Consider the following 27,367-nt stretch of genomic DNA (forward strand, 5'->3'; position numbering starts at 1 on the left):
TGAAACCTTTTACAATCAGTTTCATGGACAATGCATATATTATCAAAGTATGTTTTCTTTTGCATTCTGACCACAAGTATTGTGGTTAATGCAGACATGATTCATTGTAAAAGGTTTCAGTTTGGTGTTTTAACATCTTAACACCTGTTTTGTTGCCAGAAAAAAGGGGAAAAAACCTATTATAAATATGATTTTTCTATCACACAGTGCAAATGAATACAAATGACAGCATGTGAATATGAATATTCACAAGCAATGTGCTTGAGTCCTGTCATTATATTCTGCCTAATCCATTCTGAAAAGCAATACTTTTTTAAACTGAAATAAAATGTTCAAGACTGAAATGAGGGAACTAAGATTTTTTACGTAAAAATAAATCTTCAACACACCATTATATGAATTTCCAATACCGCTCAATACAACACACAACTCTCATAATGTACTGCAGTCATGTTTATTAACAAAAAGCTATACATTCATCAGTCTCATAAACCAAATATACAACCTCTGAATTAAAAACATTTACAGAAGGTAACTGAAGCACAGAAAAAAGTTGCAAAGTCGATACAAAATGTACATATTTCTCCAACAATATACAGTATTTATATGCTTTAAAAAATTACAGTACGGTACTTATAGAAACGTAAAGAGCGATGCACACATTTGTAGATTGTCTTTGGGTTTCAATTCAATGTGCGCATCACGCCTCTGGCTGGATATATAAAGGACGTTTTATGCAAACAAGCACCCATTAAGATGGAATAACGATCTTAAGAACATCTGCACCGTGAACAATATAACATTGTATTCGTTGATTTCAATAACAGTTCTGGTTGAAGCAATAGACTACCGAATTTCACTCGGTAAAACAAATGAGCGATGCACAAAAAATACTGAAATATATTTCTGAATAACTTAATTCTGCTAGTGGTTGTGGTCAATTTGTATATTAAGAAGTCTACTTTGCTTTTTTTCTGGTAATTAAGGCTAGTCAACGTAGAAATGTATCTAGTATATACTATACAACTCCAGTAAAGTATACGTCCTTTCTTAACCAATCTGCCACAAATGAAAACATTTGAACTAAGTATTTTAACTTCTTTTAAACACGAGTTTAGTCACGAACAAAAGCTCAGTTTCTCGAGCAGAACAGAGGAGGGAGGATGTCATAGTCACGACAAGAACAACGACATTATTTAGTAACAGTAAATTTGCGCCGTGCAATATTTAGTGTATGCTCTGTTGCGTGTTAAAGATTACAGATTTAACAGTGGCGCTGTATGGGAAACAGGGACCAAATGTAAAAAAAAAATCTCTAGTCATGTACCTCATTTGGCTCCCCCATATATTCTTTAAGGCATAGTTTAGCTTGTAGGTTACACGAATGTACTTTGGCTTCAACATGACAGCACAATATGAATGGACGCGGACTGTAGAGGATAACTCACATTCATCACTAACCTCGTAGCACTTGACAGTTCACACGTCAAGTGAGTTAGCAATTGGTGACCTGTGTGCGTACGCAGTGTGCGAATTAGGCTTGGAGCAAATCTAATTGTACTGTATGACGATCAATTATGAGAAGTGATTGCGAGACAACAAAAAGCTCGGCCACCTTCATTAAATCCTGCCCAGTAATAGGGAAATATACGGTAGAATAACATTTCAGACAAACAGCTTTTTTTGGAGCAGAGAGATGATTTTGACACAGTAGTTGGAAATGGATTTTTACAATGTGGTAAGCTTGAAGAAATATATTCGTAGACATCTCATATATTTAAGTCGGTCAATATCGTGGCTGCCTTTTCATTTCTCAAAACATACATTTTTCCCCGATTCAAGGCAGTGTTCATGAAGATGGCGGAGTGGTGTATTTAATCTTGTTTGTGGACAGCTGTCAACGCAGTCCCTTGTATCCCTTCCATAAAAAGCAGTAATTGCTTTCTTTGTTCAGAAGAAGTGCAATTGACATTTTCATTCCAGAAAGTGCGGCTGTAATTGTATCATGATGGTTCAGTGGTGTAACTGAGATAATGTATCACTGGTTCGCTGTGTGCATGAGGGCTGCTGTTTCCACCAGGAATTTTAAAAACGTATCACACAAATATTAAAATTCTTACTCTTTGGATATTTCGGTAAAGCCACGTAGGTAGAAAAAATAATAGATCACGACGTTTCGATCGCAACACAAGCGTGACTTTACCGAAAGAACCATAGTATGGATTCCTGCAGTCACGAAAGCTTAAAATCAAGGTTAAAATCCTTATTACACAGTGGACTGTAGATATAGTTATTACTATTAGCCAAACAATATGGGACTGCGTGAGCCATGACTACCATCACTGAATTTCCACATGCCCTGGCAGTTCTGGTACAAATGAATAATGAGTAAGTGAAATGCTATGCTTGAAAAATTGTAGGTTTCTTTTAGGAGTCATTTGCCAGATCACGTAGATTAAGAATTCACCAGTGATGTCCACTATGTTGGTTTACTGTTAAAGAAATAACATAATTTAAATATTATTACAGGCTTTATATAATGATCTACATATAAATTAATTGGCTGCTGTCTTAAAATTAAGTTTCATTTGTAATCATTTTCCTTTGAATTGTTTTTGCAATAACAGTACATTTGGTTTCAATGAAAGTAATCATAACCATATGGTACATCCTAAGTAGTGATATTCTGCTTACACATTGAAGAAACAGATAAATAATGAGACTACCAGCACCTGCCTTTTTAATCCAATTAGCAACATGTTACTCCCAAAAACTGGTCATGTCGCAGTGCGATGTCTTTGTGCAACACAATTCTCTCTCCACAGCTTACGAACACAATTTCATCTGCAACCTCAGCAAACATAAGCCTTCATAGCATGTCAATGCATGTGCCACTTCACCATGCTTATTATACGTGCAACGCAATTACTGATAAATTAAACAGCACATGGGAAAAAAGTACCAACTGTGGATTATTTCAGGTGTGAAATTTTGGACAGTCTTTAAAAAAAAAATTAATGCATTGTGTGACAAGTTCTTCCCAATTTTACTTATGGGAATATTAGTAGCACACAGCAATGTGATGGTGCTTAATCAATTAACGATGTGAATTTCCAATGGCAGCAATCCTACAGCATGCAACCATTGCATAGCACCACTTACTGCCTGGCACCTGAGACATTATAAAAGGGGTTCTCAACCAGGTCCACAGACTCCAAGGAGATGTAAGCAGTAGACCTCGATGACCACATAAGAGTCCATATTTGGGAGAAAATAAAAATGGAATTTGTGTCTTTGGCATTTTACGTAAAAGTGCACTATACACTATTCCCGAAACCAGCCTGGAGGTTATGCGGTTAGAGTGGTCATCATATTAAACTATCTCCACTACAGGCTCTGGACCACCAATAGAGTTGAGTGCTACAAAATTGCTTGTTTGAAAAGAGAAACGCTGACTTTTGTCCTAATTCCAGTATTAATTTTCTGATTGTGGTTCTACATACGTATGTGAATGGTAATTTAAACAGACATTATAAAGCACTGGCCCAAATAGTACTTCCAACAGTATGTATGTTTGTCAATAAATGTAAAACCAATGTGTAAGAAGTCAGCAGTGGTAGTGACAAGAATATTCGAGTCTCAAGTATACAAATGTGTAATTCCCACCACTGGCTCACGAGATAAACACTACTGCATGCTCAATTACACATGTAGATTGTGAGTACCATTGTTATTTTAAAGTGTTGGCTTACTTGTAATCAGGGAGAGAATAAAAAGGCGGCAGAGTTTACATTGAGGGGAACATGTGCGATTGACAAGTATACAAAACAAGGCTGTTCATGCTGCCAGTGCTCCAGCTACCTGTAAGGGCCATAGTAACTACGTGGTTGAGAACCCCTAATCTACAAATCTCGGTTTAAGATGCCACTGGCCATGTGGTGTGCGATTACAGCGCTCGACTAACAATTGTAAATTTGTGAGTTCAAATCCTGGCTCACTCAGCCTGTCATCGCTCCAGAATTGATCAAATAAGTGCCACATAATGAGAGTGATCCTCTCATTAAGCCTGGTCCTGCTGTGGAAAATTAGAAATGTGGGATTTGTACAACCAGCTCTGGAATGTCAATAGATACGAGTGCTGTCCGATTGCTTACTTCAGCATAGCAGACACTTTCCTTTTCTGAAGCTTTATTTATATTTTCTCACTGAAATACATTTGCCAATGCTCAGCATCACCTTTAAATTAAGTACTTTTAAATGTAACCACAATCTAATTCGCACATTTGCATCTTCTGCATCAAGCTGGGTGGGAATACCAAATGTTTCCGAGAGCTCGGCTTGTGTGGTGATGCACTACAGGTCACGTGTTCAAGGGCGGAAACCAGTAGCCAGACATCCTGATGTGCAATAACACGTACAGAGCTTTTTCCACCCTTAAATATCACTCAGTCCATTCTTTAAAAGTAACAAGGTTAAACAATTAGCCTGGCACCATTAATATTCCAAACCCAATTAAAGATGTTTGTTTGAGGATGAAAAGGGTTATGTCCAGTGAGAAAGGGGATTTTTTTTCTCTTTTTCTTAGATGCTATTTGTAACTGGATGTTGTAAGGCAAAAGTCAATGACAGATCAGAGCCCATTCATCCGCTCATTCCAGGCAAGGAGTGACATCGCATTCTTAACAAAGGGTCACGTAGAGATCCTCTCATTGAATCTTGCTTCATCACTCCTTGAATTGAGGCTTGAGGGGCTTGGACAAATGGCGAGATGAGGGCAAAGAGGGCTTAAGGAGTCGTGCATACCAATCGTGGGTCCTCCAAAGAAAACAATGTTCGCTAGTTCAACGGTGAAATGTCAAAGTTCACAACTAATACTTATACATATGGAGGTGTGTCTGCTCAAAGTTCTACCCTTTAATGGGGTACTGGGCTGTTCCAGCCAGTATGTTCAGCTTGCTCCTTTGTCAAGCCAGCAATGCCTGGCAAATGTTTTACTTAGTTTAAGGGTTAAGTAGTATGTTGGTTTGATTATAATATACGGTGATGCCTTGCCACCTCACGACCCAATGGTATTTGTTACAGTCAAACAACGTATTTTCCTTCACGTTGTCCTGGGATGACTGCAGTTGGAATGCGCAGCAACCGCATTATCTTCTTCCGCATTATCCCGCTCATAGGTGTCTTTTCATGTGCAAGGCAAGGTGGTCTGACCTGGAGAAAGACCTGCAATGATCACAGCTTGCATTAGAATCTTGGATTGTGGGGATGAGAATGCATTTTGCTGTGTGCACCACCATAACCACAACCTTAATAATGTGTGAATAACAGATACAAATTGGTGAACAATATGGGTTATTTCCATTGTAATGAACGTAAGCACAATCGGTGCTGTTAAACGAAACTGTAAATATATTTGTATAATATAATCACTATACTTGCAGTCTTTTTTGGAAAGACTGGTTCCCATGAAGTGAAAAATGGATCTCACCTTCTCACGCATCAAATTAGAGCATATATATATACACACAGAATATTGATAATACTGGTTGCTAACATTCATCATCCATATTTCATTACAATACTTACCCAGAAAAACACCACCGAGACTGAAAATTACATGCATGGTTCAAAATGAAAACTCTTACAGACACCACCATGCTGCCCTGCAAATAGGTCATTCAGAGTTTTACGATCTCTGCGTGATCCATAAACTCAAAGTTGCTGTGTAATAGGAATGTGGCACTATACTCGTTTTAATCAGCAGAGCTCCGGCCTGTGCTTTCACAGACACCATTTAAAAAGTAACTTTGTTTATATAAAGTGTTTCCTAAATGCTGGACAAATTTCTTTATTTCCTGGGAAGACTGTTAGAATGTTCACAGACTTTGACCTTCAATAATGCACAACATAAATGTCATGAATGTGGCATACTTTAATTAAAAATTATATCTAAGCTTATTTACATCCCATTTGCATTATTGAATTGCATCTCGTCTGAAATAAAATTCACGTTATGCACAATTGAAGGTCAGAAGCTGTATTCCTGCATAATCATCTATTTTAATGCTAAATGCAGCCAATATGTTGTTTTCTTTTGTTAACCTTATCCTTATCGGCAGTGAGTGTGGTGCCAACCACAGAAACATGTCTGCAGGCCTCACTGGGCTTATCGGGCACTACATTTATGAAATACAGGGAAAAGGTTAGCGTCGGATTCCTGGAGAGAACATTATGCATGTAGTGCATATTAAATGATAGATAGAGCAATGCAGAAAGCTTTCATTCATTGATAGTACCAACAGAATGTAGTTTGGTCGAGGTGCCCTTTGCATTAATATTAAAGCCTCCCTGCTCTATCGAGCGCTGGGCAGCACTCATCCACCATCAGTGGCCCTGTGCGAGCGGTGGAAAGTACCACACATTACATCTCATGAATTAAGTGGAAGCCATTTTTAGGCGCGAGTGGGATGATGATGATATAAGTTGACCCCCAACTGCAATTTTAACTTACAACTGTCCGTTTGCGAGCCAAGCAGTCTAAACAAAGCACTTCCTGGCCAGATGCTGCTCTGAAAGTCTCTCATGTGAAAGGGGTACATTGCATTTTTATGAATTCCCGTTTCCGCGGGTGCACTGGCGACCTGGTATACACTACGTTGAGCCTTGACCACCATGTGAATTCAAAACCATTCACGTTACCAATGGAACCTTCACATTCTTACATGTGTATAATGTGGCAGAGTTGGCGACTTGACAATGTCATTCACAAAGAATAAAGGTACATGTTTAAATGCATGTAGCGATCAATCCATGTGCACTTGCCTGTCGCAGTGTGCGCACTTGAAAGGCTTCGCTCCTGTATGCTTGCGGTAGTGTCGTGTGAGCTCATCACTCCGCGCAAAGCGCCACTCGCACCCTTCCCAAGAGCACTTGTACGGCTTCTCTCCTGCTGCCACAAATGCCGTCCGACGAGACGTGGAGAAGAGGCAACGGCAAAGAGTGCGGTCAGTTCAAGTGGCCATGGTGATCAACACATAACCCAGTCCACACAGTGATTATTATCGAGTTGCGTGCTCATCTATTGTTGAGCAACAGCAGTTCAATGAAGGAGTATTTTTGTTTAAACCAGTTGCTGGAGATTACTATGATGTCAACTGCAGTTTGATACTTATCAGAAGATGTACGGTGGTGAAGCACACATATAAACTGATGTTCAGAAAGTGGGGTTGTTGTATCACACATGTTTCATTGCGTTTTGAGACTCCAAACTTGATCATCTGCGAGGTGGCCAACAGATGGCAGCGCAGGAAGTTCATTCCTGATTGTTCTGTGCAGTTTGTGGTCATCATCCACCTTGTAAGAGTGCTTTTTTCAGGGTAATACAATTTCCTCTGAAATGTAATAATACTAAAGAATTTTTTTTAAAGGAATGAATAGCCCACACATCGAAATGCAAGGCCATCACCTGATAGTGTTAGAACTCAATGAGGCTTTCCTGGATATACAAAATGTCTTATTACACATAACGGCCACCATTAACGATGGTCCCCGCATTACAATCGGTTAAGAGTCACTGGCTCAAACGGGGTACACTTTGCATGAGATTGGCTCTGCGTGGCTCTGTTCATATTGCTACTTGTGGATCAGGTTTAACATTTAGAAACATTAAATGAAACACATATTTTACAGAGTGCTATTGTGAAGTTATTGGGGTGAGTGCTAAACGATGAAACAATACGGAACAACCCTTATGGCGCTGATAACTGTTAATACTGCAATGGCGTAAATTGTAACATAAATTATGAGATCACTGTTACTCCATAGTGCGAGTTTGGCCAACTACACCCATGATAATGGCCGTGACAGCCAGCACAAAATATATTTTCACTCCTGGTCGACAAGAGGTAATTTATTCCAATGGAACTCTGTTACATTCATCATGCAACATAGATGCAATCATACATCCCCATCATCCATCATTTATAAGTAGTGATTTTTTTTTCTCCCTCCTCCTTGTACAGTCTACATGCTATTGATTCCATTATGAGTAAAATTTCCAACCGCGTGTATGCATTCACCACTGTTGAGTGCACCAGCTTGCATTACAGACTTACGATTACGCCCACTAATCCAGTGCTCGATCATTTTGTAAATAACGCTATCGATGTTTCCAATGCAGGGGACCTCAAAGGAGGGGGGGGGGGTCTGTGGACCTTCAGGGGACCAAAATGCATCAATAGCGGGGTTCAAGAATGTAAAGGAAGGCTCTCATTACATGCACACACCAACGCAATCAACACATATCCAGCTGCAACCTGTTGATGCTTTTTTTTGTTACTTCTGCCTCATTGGGCTGCAAAATGTACTAATATAGCACTAGTTGTAAGGGGTATTGATGCCTAAAGTAAAGTCACATGTTTATTGACTCAAACATGTAATTGAGCAGTACTCATCTTTATTGGTGGTCTCCAGGCTAGTGGTGGAAATTCCACATTCTAATGGTGGGGGCCTGTCTATCAACGTGAATACCACTCTTGGCTTCCCACAAAGTAGTACTGATATTCTGGGCCCCTGAAAGGATGATAGACGTATTTGTCCGGAATTTCAAATAGTGACCCTTCCAACTGAGTGCCAAGTGCTGTGCCAAAAGCCCCTCTTGGTCAGAGTGCACAACCAATGCTAAGAATTCTTAAAATGACTCATTTTGCTAAAACTTTATTCACTATGTAGAAGGGAAAAACAATCAACACAACACGATTTTATTGACAGATCTAGAAGCTGTTCATAAAGCATCCATGAGTCATTTAATAAACACGCTTATAAGAGTGCTGTGCTCACACTGATCTGTACACTGCACACCTTTCTTTTAATGTCGTTTTAAATCACTATTTTACACGATGGCTAAAGTGCAAATACAGATGCAGGCACTAGGGAGTTCAACCCAGTTCATAATACCACCATGCCTGTAGTGGATGGAAAGCGGATTAGCTTGGACAATGCAAGAACAAATTATACTTTCTGTCATTGTGCAACTTATCCCTTTAAGAACTGATTGGCTGTAAGGCGTCAGAGCAAAACGGTTTCCCTGCCAAAATGAGCACTGGAGCAGTGCTTTTTTATATTTGTGGCCCTGAGCTAGTGGTGCAAATTCCACGTTCCCAAGCCAGTCTCTAGGATGAACACTGCTGAGGTCCTACAAAGTGTAACTCATTTTTGTCAATCCCAGAAGAATGATGGGCTGAGTCGATCCATGATGAGAATTTCAACTTTCCAATTGTGAGCTGAATGATGTAATCACAGCACACCTGCCTGGATTATCATTCCTCATGTGTAGACAACATACCTATACCAATAACTCAGAGGTCTTAGGCACTAAAAGGTCATTATGAATCCATGCAAGGCTCCCAGATTAAATTACACCGTTACTGACTGCACTGCACAATGAGAATAAATTGAATAGCGAATGACATAAAACCATCCAGTGTACTTTATAAAGATTGACCTATCGTGTTAGAAAAGCATAGTATGATTCATTCCTAAAGCCAAAATGATGTAAGTGACATTGCTTTGGTCAAAGAAAAGCTTGCCTCTGCAAAACACAAATAGTAAATAATGAAACAAAGAAGCATGTGATATAAGGTAGGTGTCAAATGTGTGTCAAGTAGCTCCACCATGACTGTAAAAAACAAAGAAGAAGGTGGTAGAGTAGAATAAAAAATGATTGGCATCGCAGTGTTTCATATTTTTATTTATCACTCTGATGAGTGGTTGCGCCTCAAGTGGTTGCAGGAATAATGTGAATCTTACGTATATACAAATTGAAAACACTGACTCTTACACTATGCGATGCAGGTTTATCGAGCTTAAGAATCGATATGAATTTATAAATTAATGTATTGTTCCGCCACTAGTGGTTGCAAAATGATAATGAGCACTCCTGATTCTATATTGAAATGTGCGTTTCAACCAACATTGACTAAACTAGGTTCTCAATCAAGAGTAATGGCTTCAACCTGGTCACCAATGACTGCAAAAACCCAACATATTCCACTTCTGTGAATTAGAGATTTTGGTTTTCAGGGTTACATACAGATGCATACATTTGTGGGACACAAAAGCCAAGTTAAAATGATTATACGATAGTTTTGCGTCGTTCCCCGACACGACGTTCAAGTAGCAGCACAATCAGAAACCGATGTTGGATAAACCAATGCACCAGACAGATAAACTGAATGCAATGATTTGAGTGCAGATGGTGTGTCAGGTGATCGTGCAGTGTGCAACATCCGCTCACTCACCTGTGTGTGTGCGCTGGTGGGCCTTCAGGTGGGAGCTTTTGGTGTAAACTTTCCGACAGCCACTGAAGGGACAGTGGTGAATCCTCTTCTTTCCATCGGGCGAGCCTTCCGGGTCCACTAATTTGCCAGTCACAGTCATCGCTTTTACCTGCAACTTATCTGTGTGGCTGTCGTGCAGTGAGATGTGCAGCTGAGACTGCTGCTGAAGGTGGAGGTGGAGCTGGAGGTGGTGCTGTTGCTGATGGTGGAGGGCGGCCGTCTCAGCCAAGTCAATCTCGGCACATGCCTCTGCCCGTTCGTCTAGTCCAAGGTTGAGTTCGGTCAGGTCCGAGTGCTCGGGCGACGATGGCGGCGTGAGGCTTCCACTCGCCTCGCTCAGCCGCTCCTCGGCACCAGGTGACGGCACCGAGTCCCAGGATCCGCTGCTTCCCGCGGGGCTCGCACTGCCATGCGCCGTGAGGCACGGGTCTCTGCCGTCCGTGAACGATGACGCCGCAGCTGTAGCTGGAATGGTGACGGGAGAGGCAATGGTGGTGGCGGCCGCACCGCCGAGGTCCTGCTGCAGCGGAGCTGCGATGGGTGTCGCTGTGACGAGAGCAGACTCGCTCTGCTCGGAGCAGGCGGCGATAAATCTCTGCCAGGGACTCTTCTCGGCATCACTGCCGCTCGCCGGGCACCGGCCTCCCATGCAGGGCTCCGTCTGCAGGTACCGCTCCATTTCCAGGCAGATCTGGGGCCATTCAAAACAAGGTAAGGGGAGTTTGATGATTAAGACGAGGGGATATATAATGTTTGGTCAACTGAACATGCCACTTTCAATCAGATTCCCAGAGGTGTTTGTTTAAACATTACAAACCTCTGTTTTGTGTGCCACACAGTTATGATCTGGCTGGGTAGAGCTATGGCAGATGTTTATGAAAGTAAAAGTATCTGAGGCATCAATAGGAAGAATATGACTGCGTTGGTGTCGTAACCCAAATATGAATATAGGCTAACGCTAGTTATAACATTCGACTGACATTTAAAAAAAACGTGAAAATCCCACTACTGTCTTTAGGGCCACTGGTGAATATTGGGCACAGCCGATCTTTAGCACAGAGACATGTGACTCTTTTTTTTTTATCCCTGTTGAATGAATTGAAAACAGTCTCGGTTTGCGTTAAAAAAACGCGACTGAAAAACACTTGTCAATGGAATCTATATTTGAAGCTTTCCTGACTGCAAGGATTCATACTCTTAGTTATTTCGGTAAAGTCACGTAGGTGACTTTACCGAAAGAACTAAGAGTATACTTGTCAATGGAATCAATGTTATTTTATTTCAGCAGCTGTTTGTTTATTATGACCCAATATCCAGTGACAGCAAATAATTATATTATAGTTAAAGCTGTTAGGGCCCAAAGGATCACACAGGAATGAAGGCTCTAGCAGACACGAGAGATGGTGATAATTGAAAAGGGGCTAATCTTTGTCCGAAACACTTACATTTGAAAAACATCACGCTAAAATTAAAGGATACGTTTTGTTAATTCATGGTCGTGCAGTACAGTATTGGCACTCATGTGTTACATGCAGTAGGTTACTGGAATCAGATTACTAGAGACAGGTACTCTTAAAGCGTTACTATCACCATGTTTTTTATGCCGTCAAATTACAGGCAGCCTGTTCTTATGAATTCCATTTACAAATTGTAGAATGACTTTTAAAAAATACATTAAAATAATCATGTAAGCAGCTTGAGTTAATATAAGCCAAGCAATGGGCAATATATTCTAGAGCAAGCTATGAAGCCGACAACGTAGAACACCGTTCTGTGTTGTTATTTCCAAGGTTAACGTGAATAATTTAATCCTTAAATACATGAACCTATTTTGCTTTGAAAATACTAAACATGGGATTACACTGTGTAAGAAAAAATCTTTTTTTTTGTTCCTGGGTAGTAAGTGTTATTTGCTAATTGTTTATTCCTCAAAAGTACAGAAAATGGCTATTATTCCCCACAAACTTTGCTTTTGTGACCAGGACAACGATATTTAGAAATTGACCTATTTTCAATGAGAAAACGTGTGCATTTGTGTCTTTCCTTCACATAAAGTCCTGGTCACAAAAGCAAAGTTTGTGGGGAATAATAGCCATTTTCCGTACTTTTGAGGTGTAAGTAATTAGAAAATAACACTTAGTACCCAGGAACAAAAATAGTGTTACAAATTGTTATCAAGCACATGATGAGTCACGTCATCCCCCATAGTTTAATATTCACAATTGTGATAGTTCAATCTAATAATGATTTTGTTTCATTCATCTGTCTCATTGCGTACAATTCCTTTCATCAGCCTAAAGCAACAATTACTTGTAAGTTACATAAATTGTTTAGACTTAATTAAGTGCACAATACGTCAGTTTAAGAATCTCTGTGAGTCAGTGAATAATTATATTCCTTCTGTTATTTCTAAATCCTCAAATAATCAGTAAACCAACAATGATTATATTTTAAACTTAACCCATCCAACACTGTACAATGAGCATAGCAGATGCATCTAAGATAGCTGAGAAACCGATTAGTATTTGTCAAAAATCCCAAATAACTTTTGTTTTTAAGTCCATTGTGTTTTGGAAAATAAAGCCAGATGTTTTGCGTACTCGTGTGGAATTTGATCATTAATGACACAGTTTTCCAAAGAATAATTAATTAACTACCTGGTTTAACATTTCCGCTGAGCTGTGCGTGATTGTGGCATCTTCAATTAGCTTAATTTCCCACCGGTCGTTTAAAGAGAGCTCCGAGGTTAGAGTGGAGTAAATCGGGGGGCAGTCTCTATAAAAGTCTTCAGGACAGTACAGGACTTGAAGTGATTTTCTTTGTAAACTAAGTGGGCTGAGGTCTTCCCTCATACTTCCTCTCGGTGGAACTTCTCGGATGCTGGGTTTTATATAAACATTCTAAAATTGCTTCGCTCTTGAAATGCCATTCCTCCGCATGGCCAAGATCCAATTATGAAGAGCCAGGGAGAATGGGAAAATAATATAAGGAATTTTAGCAGCGTGGATAATATTCTGCATTAGCAAGTTTGATGCTGGATTTTTTTTAATTAGATATTTTTTGTGTTCTTTACATGCCATTTCGGCTTAAATTTTGTAGTAACGTGATATACTGTTGTTGGGTTGTTATATTGTTTAAGTTTGTGTCTCGGTGCTCAAACAAGCATGGGGGCAGTGCTCAATCTCCGTTGCTGGTCCTGAGGTAGAGATGAAACTTTTAAATTCATATGGTGGGGGAAGAGTCTCTTCAAATAATAATTACTTTCATCAGGGATCTATGGAGATATTGGCCCTGGTTTTAAATCATGGGTTAACCCAGCTCATCATTCCCTTGGAGGTTAATAAATAAACCACTAATTTTACTTTGTAAGTCAGCAGGAGTTGCTCTCTGGACAGAATGGCACTTGCTATTTGGATGCAGAATTAAGAAATTTCCCAATGCGATCATTAAACCTAAGTACTGCTCCAAAGCTCGTTTGACATGACAGACACCTTTAGTTTATTTTATTCATAAAAGTATTGTTTAAAAAAGATGCACAATTCAGTCCACGTCATGTAAACTGTTGAAAATCAATTAAAGCAGCACACGTGTTGCAATGAAAATCAGTGCAAAGACACTGCAAGGATACACGTTGATGTAAAAACAAATAACACGCACATAAAAAAACCGCAGGACTGGAATGTATCCCAGAAGTGAATCAGTTGGGACATGTTATTCCACAACTTTGTGAAAATTCGCATTCAACTGTGATGATAATGGAAGTGGTGGGAGGCGTCAATGTTGTTAAACACACACGCGCGCACGCACCCACACACGAACACCGACACCCACGCATGCCCCCCCCCCGTCCCCTCCCCTAAACGAAACCTCATTGGCGCATACGCGCGGATTACCATATAAGGCAAAGCGCGTGAATTTGGCTTGGACCCAACCCACTTTTCAATCACGCACACCCCCGCACAAAACGGACCAATGGGGGCAAAGGAACGATGCCCCCTCCCCTTACCCACCACCATCTCTTAGCTGCATCCAATCAGGTGGTGACAAAGCACACATTCAAGCAAGACGGAAAAGCACACGCATTGATCAGAGAGAAATAACAAGGGATAGTGGTCCCAATTGTATGACCGTTGTGTAACACCTCACACTCACACCTCCCCCTCCCAGGCTCTCACCTGGTTAAGAAATTCATAAATTATTTATTCTATTTACACTATATAACAATGATGGATGTTTGTTACTGTTGCTGTTGTATGATTTGCATTTGGAGATATATCCACTGCTAGATAATAGCACATTTGATTAGCTACGCACAGTGAAAAATAAGTTCAACATTCATATATAGACTATATTACGATAAATTTCGATTTAAAGCTTTCGTGACCGCAGGGATTCATCTTCTTGGTTCTTTCGGTAAAGTCACGTAGAAGGGAAGTAATAAAATAATAAAAATAAAACATAAAACAATTCTCACGACGTTTCGGCCACAACGCAAGCAGCCGTCCTCAGGTGAAAACCAGGTCTGTCGAGGCGACAGCGTCTGTTTCATTCAGACTCTGTCGCCTCGACAGACCTGGTTTTCGATAATTCACTATATTTAGATTAACCTATTTATGGAGCAATTTTCGTACCTGTTTCCATTTCTTAATTTGCGCATTGGTATCCCACATGGCTTGCATTTGGTACCCATTGCAGGTGACAGTCTCAACAGGCTCTCACCTGTTTTAAATAAAGAACCAAACTGAACACTCATGTGTGGTGTCGATCCACTATTATGGGTGTTATATGTATATCATAAGTTATATCAGTATGTATTCATGTGTGAAGCAAAAAATACAGCAGACCATTTTCTCCGAGCGCAATGACAGCATGTCCCTGCATTATAACAATGTATCCGTTTTTATGAGATCAGGGCAAGGCTGCAGGAAACAACTTAAAAAAAAATTCCATTAAGTTTCTTATCTAAATTAATGAAAATTAAGGGCATTTATAGGTTGCTTAAGTTGTCTTATGCAAACCAGCACAGAGTGGTACTCATAACTACATGATATAAATCAGCAGAGAAAACTGAACCCGTGTGTGGGTCACGATTAAGTGCAAGTACGTAAGCCACTGCACCACCAAACACACACGTAAGTGCCCCTACATGATGCTAATGTATTATACTGTGCAACCATTATAAAAGTTGATGAGGCTTGTATGGAAGATATGGGGGAGGGGTGGTCAGTGAGCAATCCTCCCTTCACTCATATTTGTATCTTCCCATGCCCTGAGCGGGAAGCCTCGGGACATCCCGGCGCAGATGCATAGTTGGCATTCCTGAGTCAGCAGAGGGTCACTGGAGGCGTGCGTGGGCTCTTCTGTCTGCACCGCTTGCTGGGAGCAGCACAAGTGCAGGGACCGCTGGGACAACGCCAGCTGAGCTGGCCCCACCAGCTGACGAGTCTTTATTTTAAATCTCAGCTGTGTAAGATCCTTTAGCAACTTGAAATCGTGGAAGAGCTTTTGAGAATGTAGGGCATGTGTTTTATTCGTTATTAGTACATAATTTAAACAATGTGTCTCCCTACTCAAATGGCAATGGGGTGGCGCTCAACCCTGAGCCAGAAGTGGAAATTCCACATTCCAATGACGGGGCTCAGCATGTCACAATGGGTCTCATTTTACTAACTTTGGAGGAATGGTGGCTTGTGTTGAATAAGAACAGGAACGTAAACATATGTATTGCGCATTTCCATGTAGAGATACTGCAGAACAATTCAGTATCTGTGTTGTGTTCTTTGTGACAAGAAGTTATGCATTGAGCAATGTGCAAATGTGTTTTAAAGGAGCCTTGCACATATCCGCTGATGTCCAGGAAGCACACCTCATCCGAGAAGGAACTAAAAACGTAATATTATGCAGCAATCAGTTTGACATGCAGCAAACCAAGAGAATAAGGAAGAGCTTGGATAACCAGACTAACGCAGGCATGCTGGTCCTAACACAAGTCGCATAATTGATGGTAACTTGCACCAGGATGAAATGCTGAACCATTATGGGGTTTGAACTCCAACTATAAAGGGACTATGATGTTACTCAGACAAGTGCAACAGCCAGTCTCAGAACATGGAATGCTAAGTTTCAACTTGGAATGCTGTAGTAATATATATACACAAAAAAATAGGCCAGTACAGATTTTTTACTTGATATAGCAAGCGATTGGAAGTGAAGACCAGTATGGAATTTTAACTCAAGACATTTCTGAGATTCGGATTGAAGAGTATGTGTTATGTCAAACAGAATATTTTGGGTCCAACTTAAAAATGACGAACATATAAAAGTCTAACCAAGTCTATTGTTTACTTTCTTGGTTTGTGAGGTTTTTGTTTTTACATTGCTATGGGATCCAATTTCATTCACTGTGTCTCGAGTGGTAATGTGGCTATAGTGCTCAACTCACAATCGTAGATTTGTAATTTAAAATCCTAGTCATTGATTGCTCTATGGAGAGACTGGCTGCTGCCATGGGAATGTAGAATTTGCACAACTAACTCAGGAGGACCCACAGACATGAGCACCACCCAACACTTATTTGAGGAAAACAGATCCTTTCACTCTTTCAGCACATCAGCCGCCTCATCGCAAGCTTCGATGTTAAGCACCACTCATATGTCGACGACACTATTCTGTTCACCGCCATCAATTCTACCAATGCGTCTGCATTAGAGAGGCTCTCGGAATGCACCGCTGCCTTGAAACAGTGGTTCTCTGCACAGAACCTTGCCCTTAATGCGTCAAAGTCAGTGGCCATCGTGTTAGGTACCAGGCAACGTCTCAACTCATCAGTGCTCCCAACACACATACACATCTTTGGTCCCAGCATCAGGTTCACCGATCTCTTCAGCTACCTCGGTGTCATCCTAGATTCAACTTTATCCTTCGACCATCAAACCAATCATATCATCAGTTCATGTAACTTTCACCTGAAGGCTCTCAGACACCTACATCCTCTCATCTCCACTGAAACTTCCAACACATTGGCATGTTGCATAGTTGGTTATCCGTCCTAGTCTGGTCCTCCTCTGGCAACCTAAAAAAACTTCAAAGACTACAAAATAACCTGGCACGCGTCGTCATTGGCCGCACTCATCCCCGTCTCGACTCACCTGCCTCTCTCCATGCCCTCCACTGGCTACCCATTGCCAGCAGGGTCACATACAAGATCGCCTGCCTCTGCCCCCATGCCTTCACACCTGCCTGCCCCCCGTACCTCTCTCCATTATTGACGACTTGCAGCACAGCACCCGGCAGATGTCTTCACAGTGTGACTCACGACCTCATCTTAATACCAATATCCAGGATGGTCACGTCTATTCGCTGCTTCTCGGTGGCTGCCCCTACAGTCTGGAACGCAATCACTCTGCACATTTGCAGCATAGCCTCAATCGTCTCCTTCAAGAGACACTTAAAAACTCACCTCTACAACCATGCTTTCGAGTGACTCTGAGCTCGGCTCCGCGCCTCTGAGTTGCGGCCATTACGTCCGCAAATTTGTGGCGCGTTATAAATTGCATTATTATAGCGCTTCATCGTGCCTACGCACTATTGAATACGTTGATGTTTGAATAAACTGTAAATGAATGAAGTGGCCTTTTTCCAAGAGCATAACGAAGCCAAGAGGCTATTGTTTTGTGCAGCAAGCGGAAGGTGTGCACAAGCCACAGTTTCTGTGCCCCACAATATTAAGGAGAGCACACACATACGCACGACCTTCCCTTTCCTGTCTTTCTTATATTAGGTTGTCCAAACTACACTTCCACAGTAATAACAGCAGGAGTGCTTGTAACGTCATGTGACGTGTGTGTGCCTACTGAAATCCCAGATCACACTAAAAAACACTATGTGCCAATGTCCACTGCTGCTTGCTGCACACAATACTGTATATAGTCTCCTTCCTTAAAGAGTCATGTGGAGCAGTGCTCACCCTAATTGGTAGCTCAGGGCTACATATTGGGATGAGAAACCAGTCACATTTACATGTTGTAGATGAGACACAACTGAGATACAAATGAACATATATATTGGGGACATATATCCTCTTCCATTTCATGATATATCTAGTAAAACACATGCTATTGTTTTTACTTATATGATCAGGAGGTGCCCATTGATTGTCCTCTCTCTTCCAAGTCTTGTCATGATTGTAAAATACACTATGAACCATCAATATCCTTTATTTTGCCAGATGAAAACCGAGTGATGTTCACTATCCATTTAGACTTATGTCGTTCGTAAAAAAATATCTGATCCAAGGCCGGAGACATGGAGTCAACATTGGGGGGGACCAAATCTTCCAGGGAGTCTGGGGGTCCCCCCTCCAGAAAAAAAAATCTAAATTTGAAAACGAACTTCCTACCATTTCCTGCCTAAAATATAAAATAATTCACTAACACATAGGGTGGACTTTTTATTTATTTTTTACAATAATGTATAAGTGTATTGTATTACATTGCTGTTTTTTTTATGTTTTACCTTTTCTTGTTTCATTGTATGTAATGGCAGAGATTAGGGATTCATAAAGTACAACCATAACCACAATCATATAAACAGAAATCTATTTTATAACAATATATTGGGGGGGACATTTTGAGCATATTTGAATATATAATTATGGCCTTGATCTGATCAACCTATTTTTAAGCAGGGGAGAGCCCACTAGTGTTCACTGTACATTTTGTAAGGGATGACTACCATTGACTAAAATCATTTTTTGGTACTGGTATTCAAAATTGCAAAACTTGAATGAAATAAATCAACAGGACTTATTTTTGTCAATTGACAGCACCATACCATTTATTAAACCAAACCTGTTGCCAAATAATATCACGTTTTCAAAGGGATATCTATATACCTGTTGCATTTACAATATTATAAGAGGTGTGTAGTTTTACATATTTGTCTACGGATTGCTATATTATACCATATTGCATTTCACCAAGTGAAAACCCAATGATACAGTGAAACTAAAGCATCTGGAATATTGTACTGGTGATTGCAACCGCTTTTAAACATTTGTGCAAAACAAGACTTCTGTATAATAGGCTTCAAAATAAACAGTGGCTGTTAACAAAACATGTTATTGCACACACAGACCTTTTGATGTTTACATGAGCTAAAGTCAGCGAACGTATACACATATACACATAAATAATTTTAAACCAAACCCTCAAGTGATGTCTGGATATTAATAGGTGAAACTTGAAATTTAGTTCTCATTGAGATACATATTTCTACGTGAATATTAGCCACGATAGTTGTGGAAAACGGCTGGAATTACTAGTGTTGTGTAGACTGTATACAATAAGACAATACAATAAATAGTATAAACACCTGTTGTATTTGCATACACCAACCCATACTGTCATGCTGTATTGCAATGTCCCTGTACAGCACACAGCACAACATTCTAGATATTGAGGACCCTTTCCATACCTCTTCAATTAGTGCATTTAAATCCCAATACCGGTTGCACAATTTAGAGTTCAGTCTGTATGGGATATAGTATTGCCCCCTCGCACGCAATGATTTTCCCCGGGTCCTCCGGCTTCCTCCCACATTTTTGACCACTCATTAATTGGCTGAAAATTCCTTAATATTTCGAGGACTCGAGAACTTCGGAAATTGGCTGTGGTTCCTCGTCCCGTCTCTGAGTGCGTGAATCATGTGCGGCTGAGGTGCGTTGCAAGTAAAAACCATTATTGTTACAAGTACAATCATTATTATTGTTGTAAGTAGTTACAGATCACTTTCGCTTAATTTCCAAAGCAACCATTATTATTTCGTATTGGGTGTATTGCAACAATTCAAGGTGTCCACATTCCACATTGTATACAATTTGAAGCGTCCAAATTAATTGCAATGACATTACAGTTGTGTTTGTATAAAATGCAGCATTTTATATGCACAGACATAACACGACCTTGCAGGCGCAGAAATACGGCCAAATTATAAATTGCACAAACACGTTAATTCACAATTCTTAAAATGTATATTCAGCACAACACATAAGCACAATGAAATTAACAGTCTAGATACGTGACATTGTAAATGGTATACATAACTGTCCAGTGTATAGTATGTTTGCAATGAAATCGTATTAAGACTACACAGTATAATGAAATGTAAACTGAAAATTGGACATCCACAGTACCCTGCTGATTGAATAGATGGTGCAATGTCATGTGGAATACAGCAATTTTAAATATTAAAAAACGTGAAGAAATTGAATATTGCTCATGGTATGGTGTTGTGCTATCGTGCAATGCTAGTTATAATTGTACCAACTTTAGTGTGCACTTCTCATTTTCATCCCATGCAAAAACACGCATGAGCACATCATACATACCGTTATATATAGAGAAATAGTAACATATATGTAGTTTACACACAGTCATATAGATTGTACAGTACTTATATATGAAAAAAAATGCAGATCCTCAATTCAGTCTGATGTTAGCACCCACTAATGCACACGCCCATTCTTTAATGCACCTTTTAATACACGCATGCACAAATCGCACACGTGTATACACTCACACACATGTGAGCTCTCCTCCTCACCTGTTGCCAGGTCTCCTCCAGGGATGGCATTGCAGAGAAGTAGCCCGTGTCGTGCACTATCTGCAGCTCCTGGAAGATGCTGTAGCTGGGCAGCACGTCCATGGCTCTCCTTCCTTCTTCTCTGGCTCTACAGGTACACGTATATCCAGGCCCTTCGCAGGTGTGGCGGTGTCACTTCTCAGTAGGAATGCTCCTACGTCCACACCTGTCTATTGCAGCAGAACAAGCCCAGGGGGGGGGGGGGCTATGACTGCAAAACCTGCGCACACAAAACTAAACCTATTCGTACCTATTTCGCTCCTGCTAATCATGCAAATGCATTGAAGCAACACTGCAATTGAAAAAACACGCTGCTCCGCAAGGGCAACCTCGCGCATAAATCGCTGTCATGTAACAACGGTAATGATGCTGTGTGTTGCTGTTGTTGTTTATGTAGCTCTTGCTGCTGCACGAACACCGCTGTTTGTTAACACGCTGCAATGAGCGCACGTTCCATCCCAAACACGCGCTCGCTCCTTATATATATAGGCTGGCACGCACGAGCGTCGTGACGTCATGCCGCGCGTGCTACGGGGGGGGGGCGGGGTTGTCTGATGAGGCGGGGTGGGGTTAAGTGCAATCGTACCTCGCCTCGATTAGCCAATAGGGCGACGTCGCCTGTACGAATTCGACCAATCAACGCGAGGGCTTCGGTTGAGGTGCGCGCTACGATTGGTCGGCGTCGTGGTTGGGGGCGTGGCTCGTCGCGCCTTGTTTGGAAGAAACGAAGGAGGGGGCGGGGCGAGGGGCGGGGCGAGGCGAGGGGCGGGGGAGAGAGAGGGCGGGGGGGTCGCGCTATTTCGGGCGCGCTATAAAAGGCGGAGAGCGCGGCGAGCTCGCGGGCAGAGTGTTGAGTGCAAGCGAGATGATGTTAGCTGTGTCGCCTGTGTTACTATTAGTGTGATGGTTTTGCAAAAAAAAAAAGCCGTATGAACACCGCAAGCTGTTAGTGTTCCACGTTAAAGATCATACCGGTATTGTCATTTTTTTTAAGTTGCGCAAAGGTTTAAAAGTAACCGCTTTACGTCGACGTCAGCTATCTACCTCTCTCTCTCCACGTCACCTCGGGTGGTCATTGCACGTGTGCTTGAGTGCACCTCGAAATACCCCATGCTGAGTTGATTTATATCATTATTGTAGACGTATAGAAGTAACCAATCGTCACATTTACGATTGTCCTGCATCTCCAATTAGCGCGGTTGGCTGCGTACGGTGCGAAAGAAGTCGCAATATTGTTTTACGATTTGCAATTACCAGATAACGATTTTTCAATTTGCAGAGGTTATTTATCATTCAGAGAAATTGGCATTGAAGACTACAAATTTGGCAAACCAACATATGTGTGTTCCCATTCAAAAATGCAGAGGTTTTGTCCACTATTCTAGAGCATTCTCCAGACATGCTTGCTGAGCGAGTGCGGTTTGGCTGAGAAATACGCCAAACAGTCACGTACACATAAAGGGAGATGTGACATTTTCAATGGCATGTGTCAAATTAAATGGCCTAAGTGAACGGGGGTAAACGTGAGCAAGCATTGCGTTCCTAAATCAACAAATGCGCCTTTTATAATTGCTTGCATGAGGCAAGAGTGCACAAACGACTGTGCAATGCTGTGTGGCTGCTGCTGCACTCCCAGATAGCAACAGCCTTATCTGTGAGAAGCACGTGTGTAGAGGGCCAGCTACAGCCCCTGCCGACCCATTGCTAATATACATACACATGTGCATGCATAAGCAATATGTGTAATATACACATTACTGAATTCCATCACCACTCTCTGTCTCATACACACGTGTATATGCGTTCATATGCAAATGTAATTATTCGAAAAATATGAACGCTAACCCATATTTCTCAAGTCTCAGGGATTACTGGTGAGACTGTCATTCACAATGTTCAGTGTCTCAAGGCCATGCAATGGATGCCCACGTATTTTTTGGTTGTTTACCTAAAAATAATTAACTCGGCCCTATTTAAAGCAATGCACCGGCAGCTGCTACTGACGGTTCAGGTCTTGTGCAAGGGTCAGATCCCAAAGTTTCGTCTTGCAGTCGTTCTATTTAAAAAAATACTCAGGAACCTATGACTTCTACGCAAACTCATTTAATAACTACCCTCCACCCAGCAGTATACAGTACTGTAAATGGGTTCACCACAGTTGATCTGCATGCAGATTGCATTAGGTGGGGCAAACGTTTTGGTGCGCCTAGCACTTCCAAAAGACGCCTGGTCAGCATGGAAGAGTAGGCCAAAGACCGTCTAGAGTTTCCACAAGTGGTGACCCTTCCAGCAGCAACTAGGGCAAATGTACCACGCGGTGCCATCTGTACGTTCGCATGTGCCAATCGGTTACTTCCATACAAAAAAATCATTGGAAACGGTTACCAGTTCATACCTTTTGGAATCAGTAATTGATTCTAAGAACGGTTACCGGTTTGCCGATTGTTGTGTAACAACCCTAATACAAACGAAAAAACTGAATATATCCTGCACATATTCTTAGTTTTTTTTTGGTAAAGTCACGTAGGTAAAAAATTACAATTAATAAAAGTTAAATTTAAAAAATCACGACGTTTCGGAGGCAACACAAGCTTCTGTCTTCAGGTGGGTATCGTACTGTGACGGTTCCATCTGAAGACGGAAGCTTGTGTTGCCTCCGAAACGTCGTGATTTTTTTTATTTTACTTTTATTAATTTTAATTTTTTACCTACGTGACTTTACCGAAAAAACCTAAGAATATGAATTATTGTAGTCACGAAAGCTTCAAATCTAGAATTATATCCTGTACATTTGTTACCATGCCCACCATTCATACACAGTGCACCTGCATTATGAACCAAGTTTAATTTCCAGACCACAGCTAACATCAGTAATGAGTGATATCTGAACCGGTCCTGGACCCCCTCAAACAGCCTGCACTGACCAGCGAGGCGAATAGAATACAATTTGGGTTTATGGAGCGTCCAAATACAATGGATCGAAAGGGAAGCGTATTTTTTTTATTTTATATAAATACAATTGAAATCACTGTCTAGATTGGGGGACAGTCTTGGGGATTAAAAATGAAACCATTGAGCCTGGACTTTAACAGCGGGAGGGAAGCACGGGTGACGAGAAGGAGGGAGATTCCAGGCCTACGAGTGACCTCCCATTGAGAGAGCGTCTTAAAATAATAATCTTAACCATCTACCCATATGGAAAATGTGCTGCATTCATGTTTCAGAATATTCGTAATTTGTTGACTCGCTTGTTTTAGAGTGACTTTGCGGTGTGCCGCGGATTACTGCACTCTTACCCTCCCATCACCGTGGATGTTTTGGAGTTTTACCGAATACTTTGTGCTCTATACAAATTTATATGTAGAATATACACGTGGTACGTAAATGCATAGAACGAATTTGAATGCAGATACAAATACATTAATTCACTGTTTGCTGCATAGACTGCATACACTCATACACATCTAAATACAGCACGTGCAATTACAGTAAAGTGGATGTACACACATCTAAATCCTATCCAGCCCCATCACTTTACACCCACACACGTATCCGCTCTTTCTCTCCCCAATGTACGCATTTGGCTGAGAGCCCAAGACATTTCCTTTTGAGTTGCACTCTTGCACTAATGTTAAATTAATCATTTTAAATTACAAATTTATGGACTGTACATTTTGTTTAGGGGTTTTATTGCGCTTGCTGTGTGCGTTTGTGAAGCTCTGCATGTTTTGACACAAATCTCTCTTGAAATTAACTTTTAGTCTCAACCAGCTGTCACCTAGTTATAATCTATGTACAGCAGGTTGGCTCCCGTTATGGGTTATCAGGAGAGATGATCATTTCCCCTCTGCTTGTTTGTATGACCCTACACTGCTTTTAATCGGATATCACTGGTAAAATACTGACAAATTGCTACAAATACTAAACAGTCAGAATTCGTTCATCCTTTACCAAAACAAAGAAGTAAACTGCAGGCTTTGTCTAGCCGCAGGTTTCTGCCTGAATTCTCATCTGTGAGCAGTAGTGACGTATTGTTTCCGGCTGCTGGTCTTTATTTGCATACTTGGAACCAACCTGCGGTTTGTTCTCTATTGTCTAAACTGCCTCATATAGGGGGCATTGTGGGTGTTCATGGGGTGTGAAAATGTGAGTGTGATAATGTCTGCCTACATGTCTGGGTGACTTACAAATGCAAAATTTGTGTTAGAATGTGTACTGCACCTAACAATATTAAGTCACAGCGTTCCTTCTGCGCTTGGTATTATGTGAACTTTTGGCAGGATGTGATGTTAAAAATGAATAAAAACATTCCGCTACGCAGCTTGCAGAGGTCGTGTCAACCAGAACAGTTTAATGGCTTGTTTAAAACAAACGAGTTTGCCACTCTAGGGCAGACAGAAGAGAGCGGTGTGTGGGTGGAAGCGGAGAGCATTTGTCAATTAAACCACCGAACGGAGGAAATGTGACGATACCAGCTTTCATTGACTTCTTCAGGAACGTCACAGTTCTACATCTTTCCTCCGATACATTAATTAATCTCCCCCTCCTACTCATATCCATTGCACTCCTCGACTGAATGCAACGCATTCATAAATTATGTAAAATACTAATAAATATGATTTTGAAATATAGGTGAGGATTTTTGGGGTATCTTTTGTTTGAATTTATTACGGTTCTGTATGAATAAAATAAACTTCCGAAGTTGTAAATGGCATTCATGCTGGCACAACTTGCTATGACTTTACCTATTATGAAGCACAATAATTATGTTGAATTGTGTATTTTTAAATGTACATAAATACCATGCTGCATGCCTTTATTTCGCAATCTAAATAATAGTCTTTGTGAAATGTGCTTGGGGCAGTGCGCCTATTAATATACAGTGATCCCTCGTTTATCGCGGTTAATGGGGACCGGAACCCCTCGCGATAGGTGAAAATCCGCGAAGTAGGATTGGCCCCCCTAGGAATTTCCGTATATATGTGTGTGGGTACCAGAATGTTTAAAATATGTATATTTATACTTTATATATATATTTTACTTAAATCTATTTAATTATAAAACCTTAATATTATACATTCACTCTCTCTCTCTCTCTCATACCAATGACAGTAGTATCTTGAGACTTGACTCCAGTAATGACGACGACGACGACAATGACGATGACAATGACGACGATGACAGACCTGTGCAGTTCGATGAATGTGATGATGAATGATGATGATGATGGTGTTTCTGCACAGGTATAATGAGGCCTTTAAATCAGTTCGAAAAATCCGCGATGCACTGAGGCCGCGAAACTTGAACCGCGAAGTGGCGAGGGATTACTGTACACTTTTTCAGCCAGTGGTGGACATGTCATATTTATATAATAGGGACGAAGCTAATTTTGGATAACTCCTGCTTAATTCCCACAAAGTGTCACTCATTTTAACAACTCAGGAGGCTAGGATTTGAACTTATGAACTTCATATTTTGAGTCAAGTGCAGCCACGACACATCCCAGAACAGAATGCATGCTTCTTTTAACAATTATAAGACGTTTTTGTACATGGACAATCATAATTGACTTCTCATGAAGAGTAACTTATTTACGTGCGAGGTTGAATATAAACCCTGACCAGCTTTTGAACCCACAGTTTTCTAAATACAAAAATCAGGTTTACCCAAATACCACCTTTGTATAAACCTCATTATTGCGTGTATGTCTGAGCATACAACAGCACATCAGGAAATCATTAACGTGAATTGACATGTTATAAAAAAAATGTGATATAGGACACATTCCCTCTCTAGAACCTTGTGTTATATATACCTTTGTGTAAGATACTGGAGAAAATCAACAATGAAACACTGCTCCTTCTGCACAGAGGATGGCTCTCAAGTGTTCCCTCCTTTTGCTGCCATTGTGTCGACAGTCTCAACCACTGGCCATCATCCTTGATAGCAACATGTCCTGTACAAGCCCACTTACATGACGTGTTTTCCTTTTGTGTAACACACAGCTGCAACACAAAAGGAAATTAGTTTAACACGTAAGCTTTCGCGACCAATATCATCCAAAATAGAGTTTTTTGGGTTAGATTGCATAAATATATAAATGTGTCATTAAACCCGCCACTACCCGACACAGCCAACTAGTAAGGGTCGTCACAAATATAAACTGTCAATTCGTCACTAGTACAGCACACCGGTGTGTTGGAGAGCCAAGCCACAACATTTACAATCTGAGTACGACGTTTCGCCAGTAATTACAACTAGCTTCATCAGGCGACAGCCAGTTTCTGTTCATGTGACAACCCTTACTAGTTGGTTGTTTCGGGTGGTGGCGGGTTTAACGACACATTTATATATTTATGTGATCTAACCCAACACCTCTATTATGGACA

General features: G+C 40.8%; 2 protein-coding genes across 3 annotated transcripts in view; one reads left to right on the top strand and one right to left on the bottom strand.

The window, feature by feature from the left end:
- The window catches only part of LOC133344908 (uncharacterized), an 842,858-nt gene that overhangs the window by 100,923 nt on the left and 714,568 nt on the right, over positions 1–27,367 (top strand). The gene's annotated exons all lie outside the window — the stretch shown is intronic.
- LOC133344898 (Krueppel-like factor 6) lies at positions 441–21,418 on the bottom strand. The gene is made up of 4 exons (XM_061555210.1): positions 20,940–21,418; positions 10,299–11,028; positions 6,823–6,946; positions 441–5,223 (listed from the first exon to the last, which is right to left on the bottom strand). Exons 1-4 carry the CDS (start codon positions 21,039–21,041, stop codon positions 5,172–5,174), a joined length of 1,008 nt encoding a protein of 335 aa, XP_061411194.1. The 5' UTR covers positions 21,042–21,418; the 3' UTR covers positions 441–5,171.

The sequence above is a fragment of the Lethenteron reissneri genome, chromosome 20 (assembly GCF_015708825.2).
Source record: "Lethenteron reissneri isolate LAM-NWPU_2019-01 chromosome 20, ASM1570882v1, whole genome shotgun sequence".
Lineage (NCBI taxonomy): Eukaryota > Metazoa > Chordata > Hyperoartia > Petromyzontiformes > Petromyzontidae > Lethenteron > Lethenteron reissneri.

Coding starts and splice junctions, on each gene's coding strand:
- LOC133344898 (XM_061555210.1), bottom strand. CDS start 21,041: ATGGACGTGCTGCCCAGCTACAGCATCTTCCAGGAGCTGCAGATAGTG. Junction 11,029..20,939: donor TGGAGGAGACCTGGCAACAG/GTGAGGAGGAGA, acceptor GAATGGCCCCAG/ATCTGCCTGGAAATGGAGCG. Junction 5,224..6,822: donor AAGTGCGCACACTGCGACAG/GCAAGTGCACAT, acceptor TGATCATTGCAG/GTCTTTCTCCAGGTCAGACC.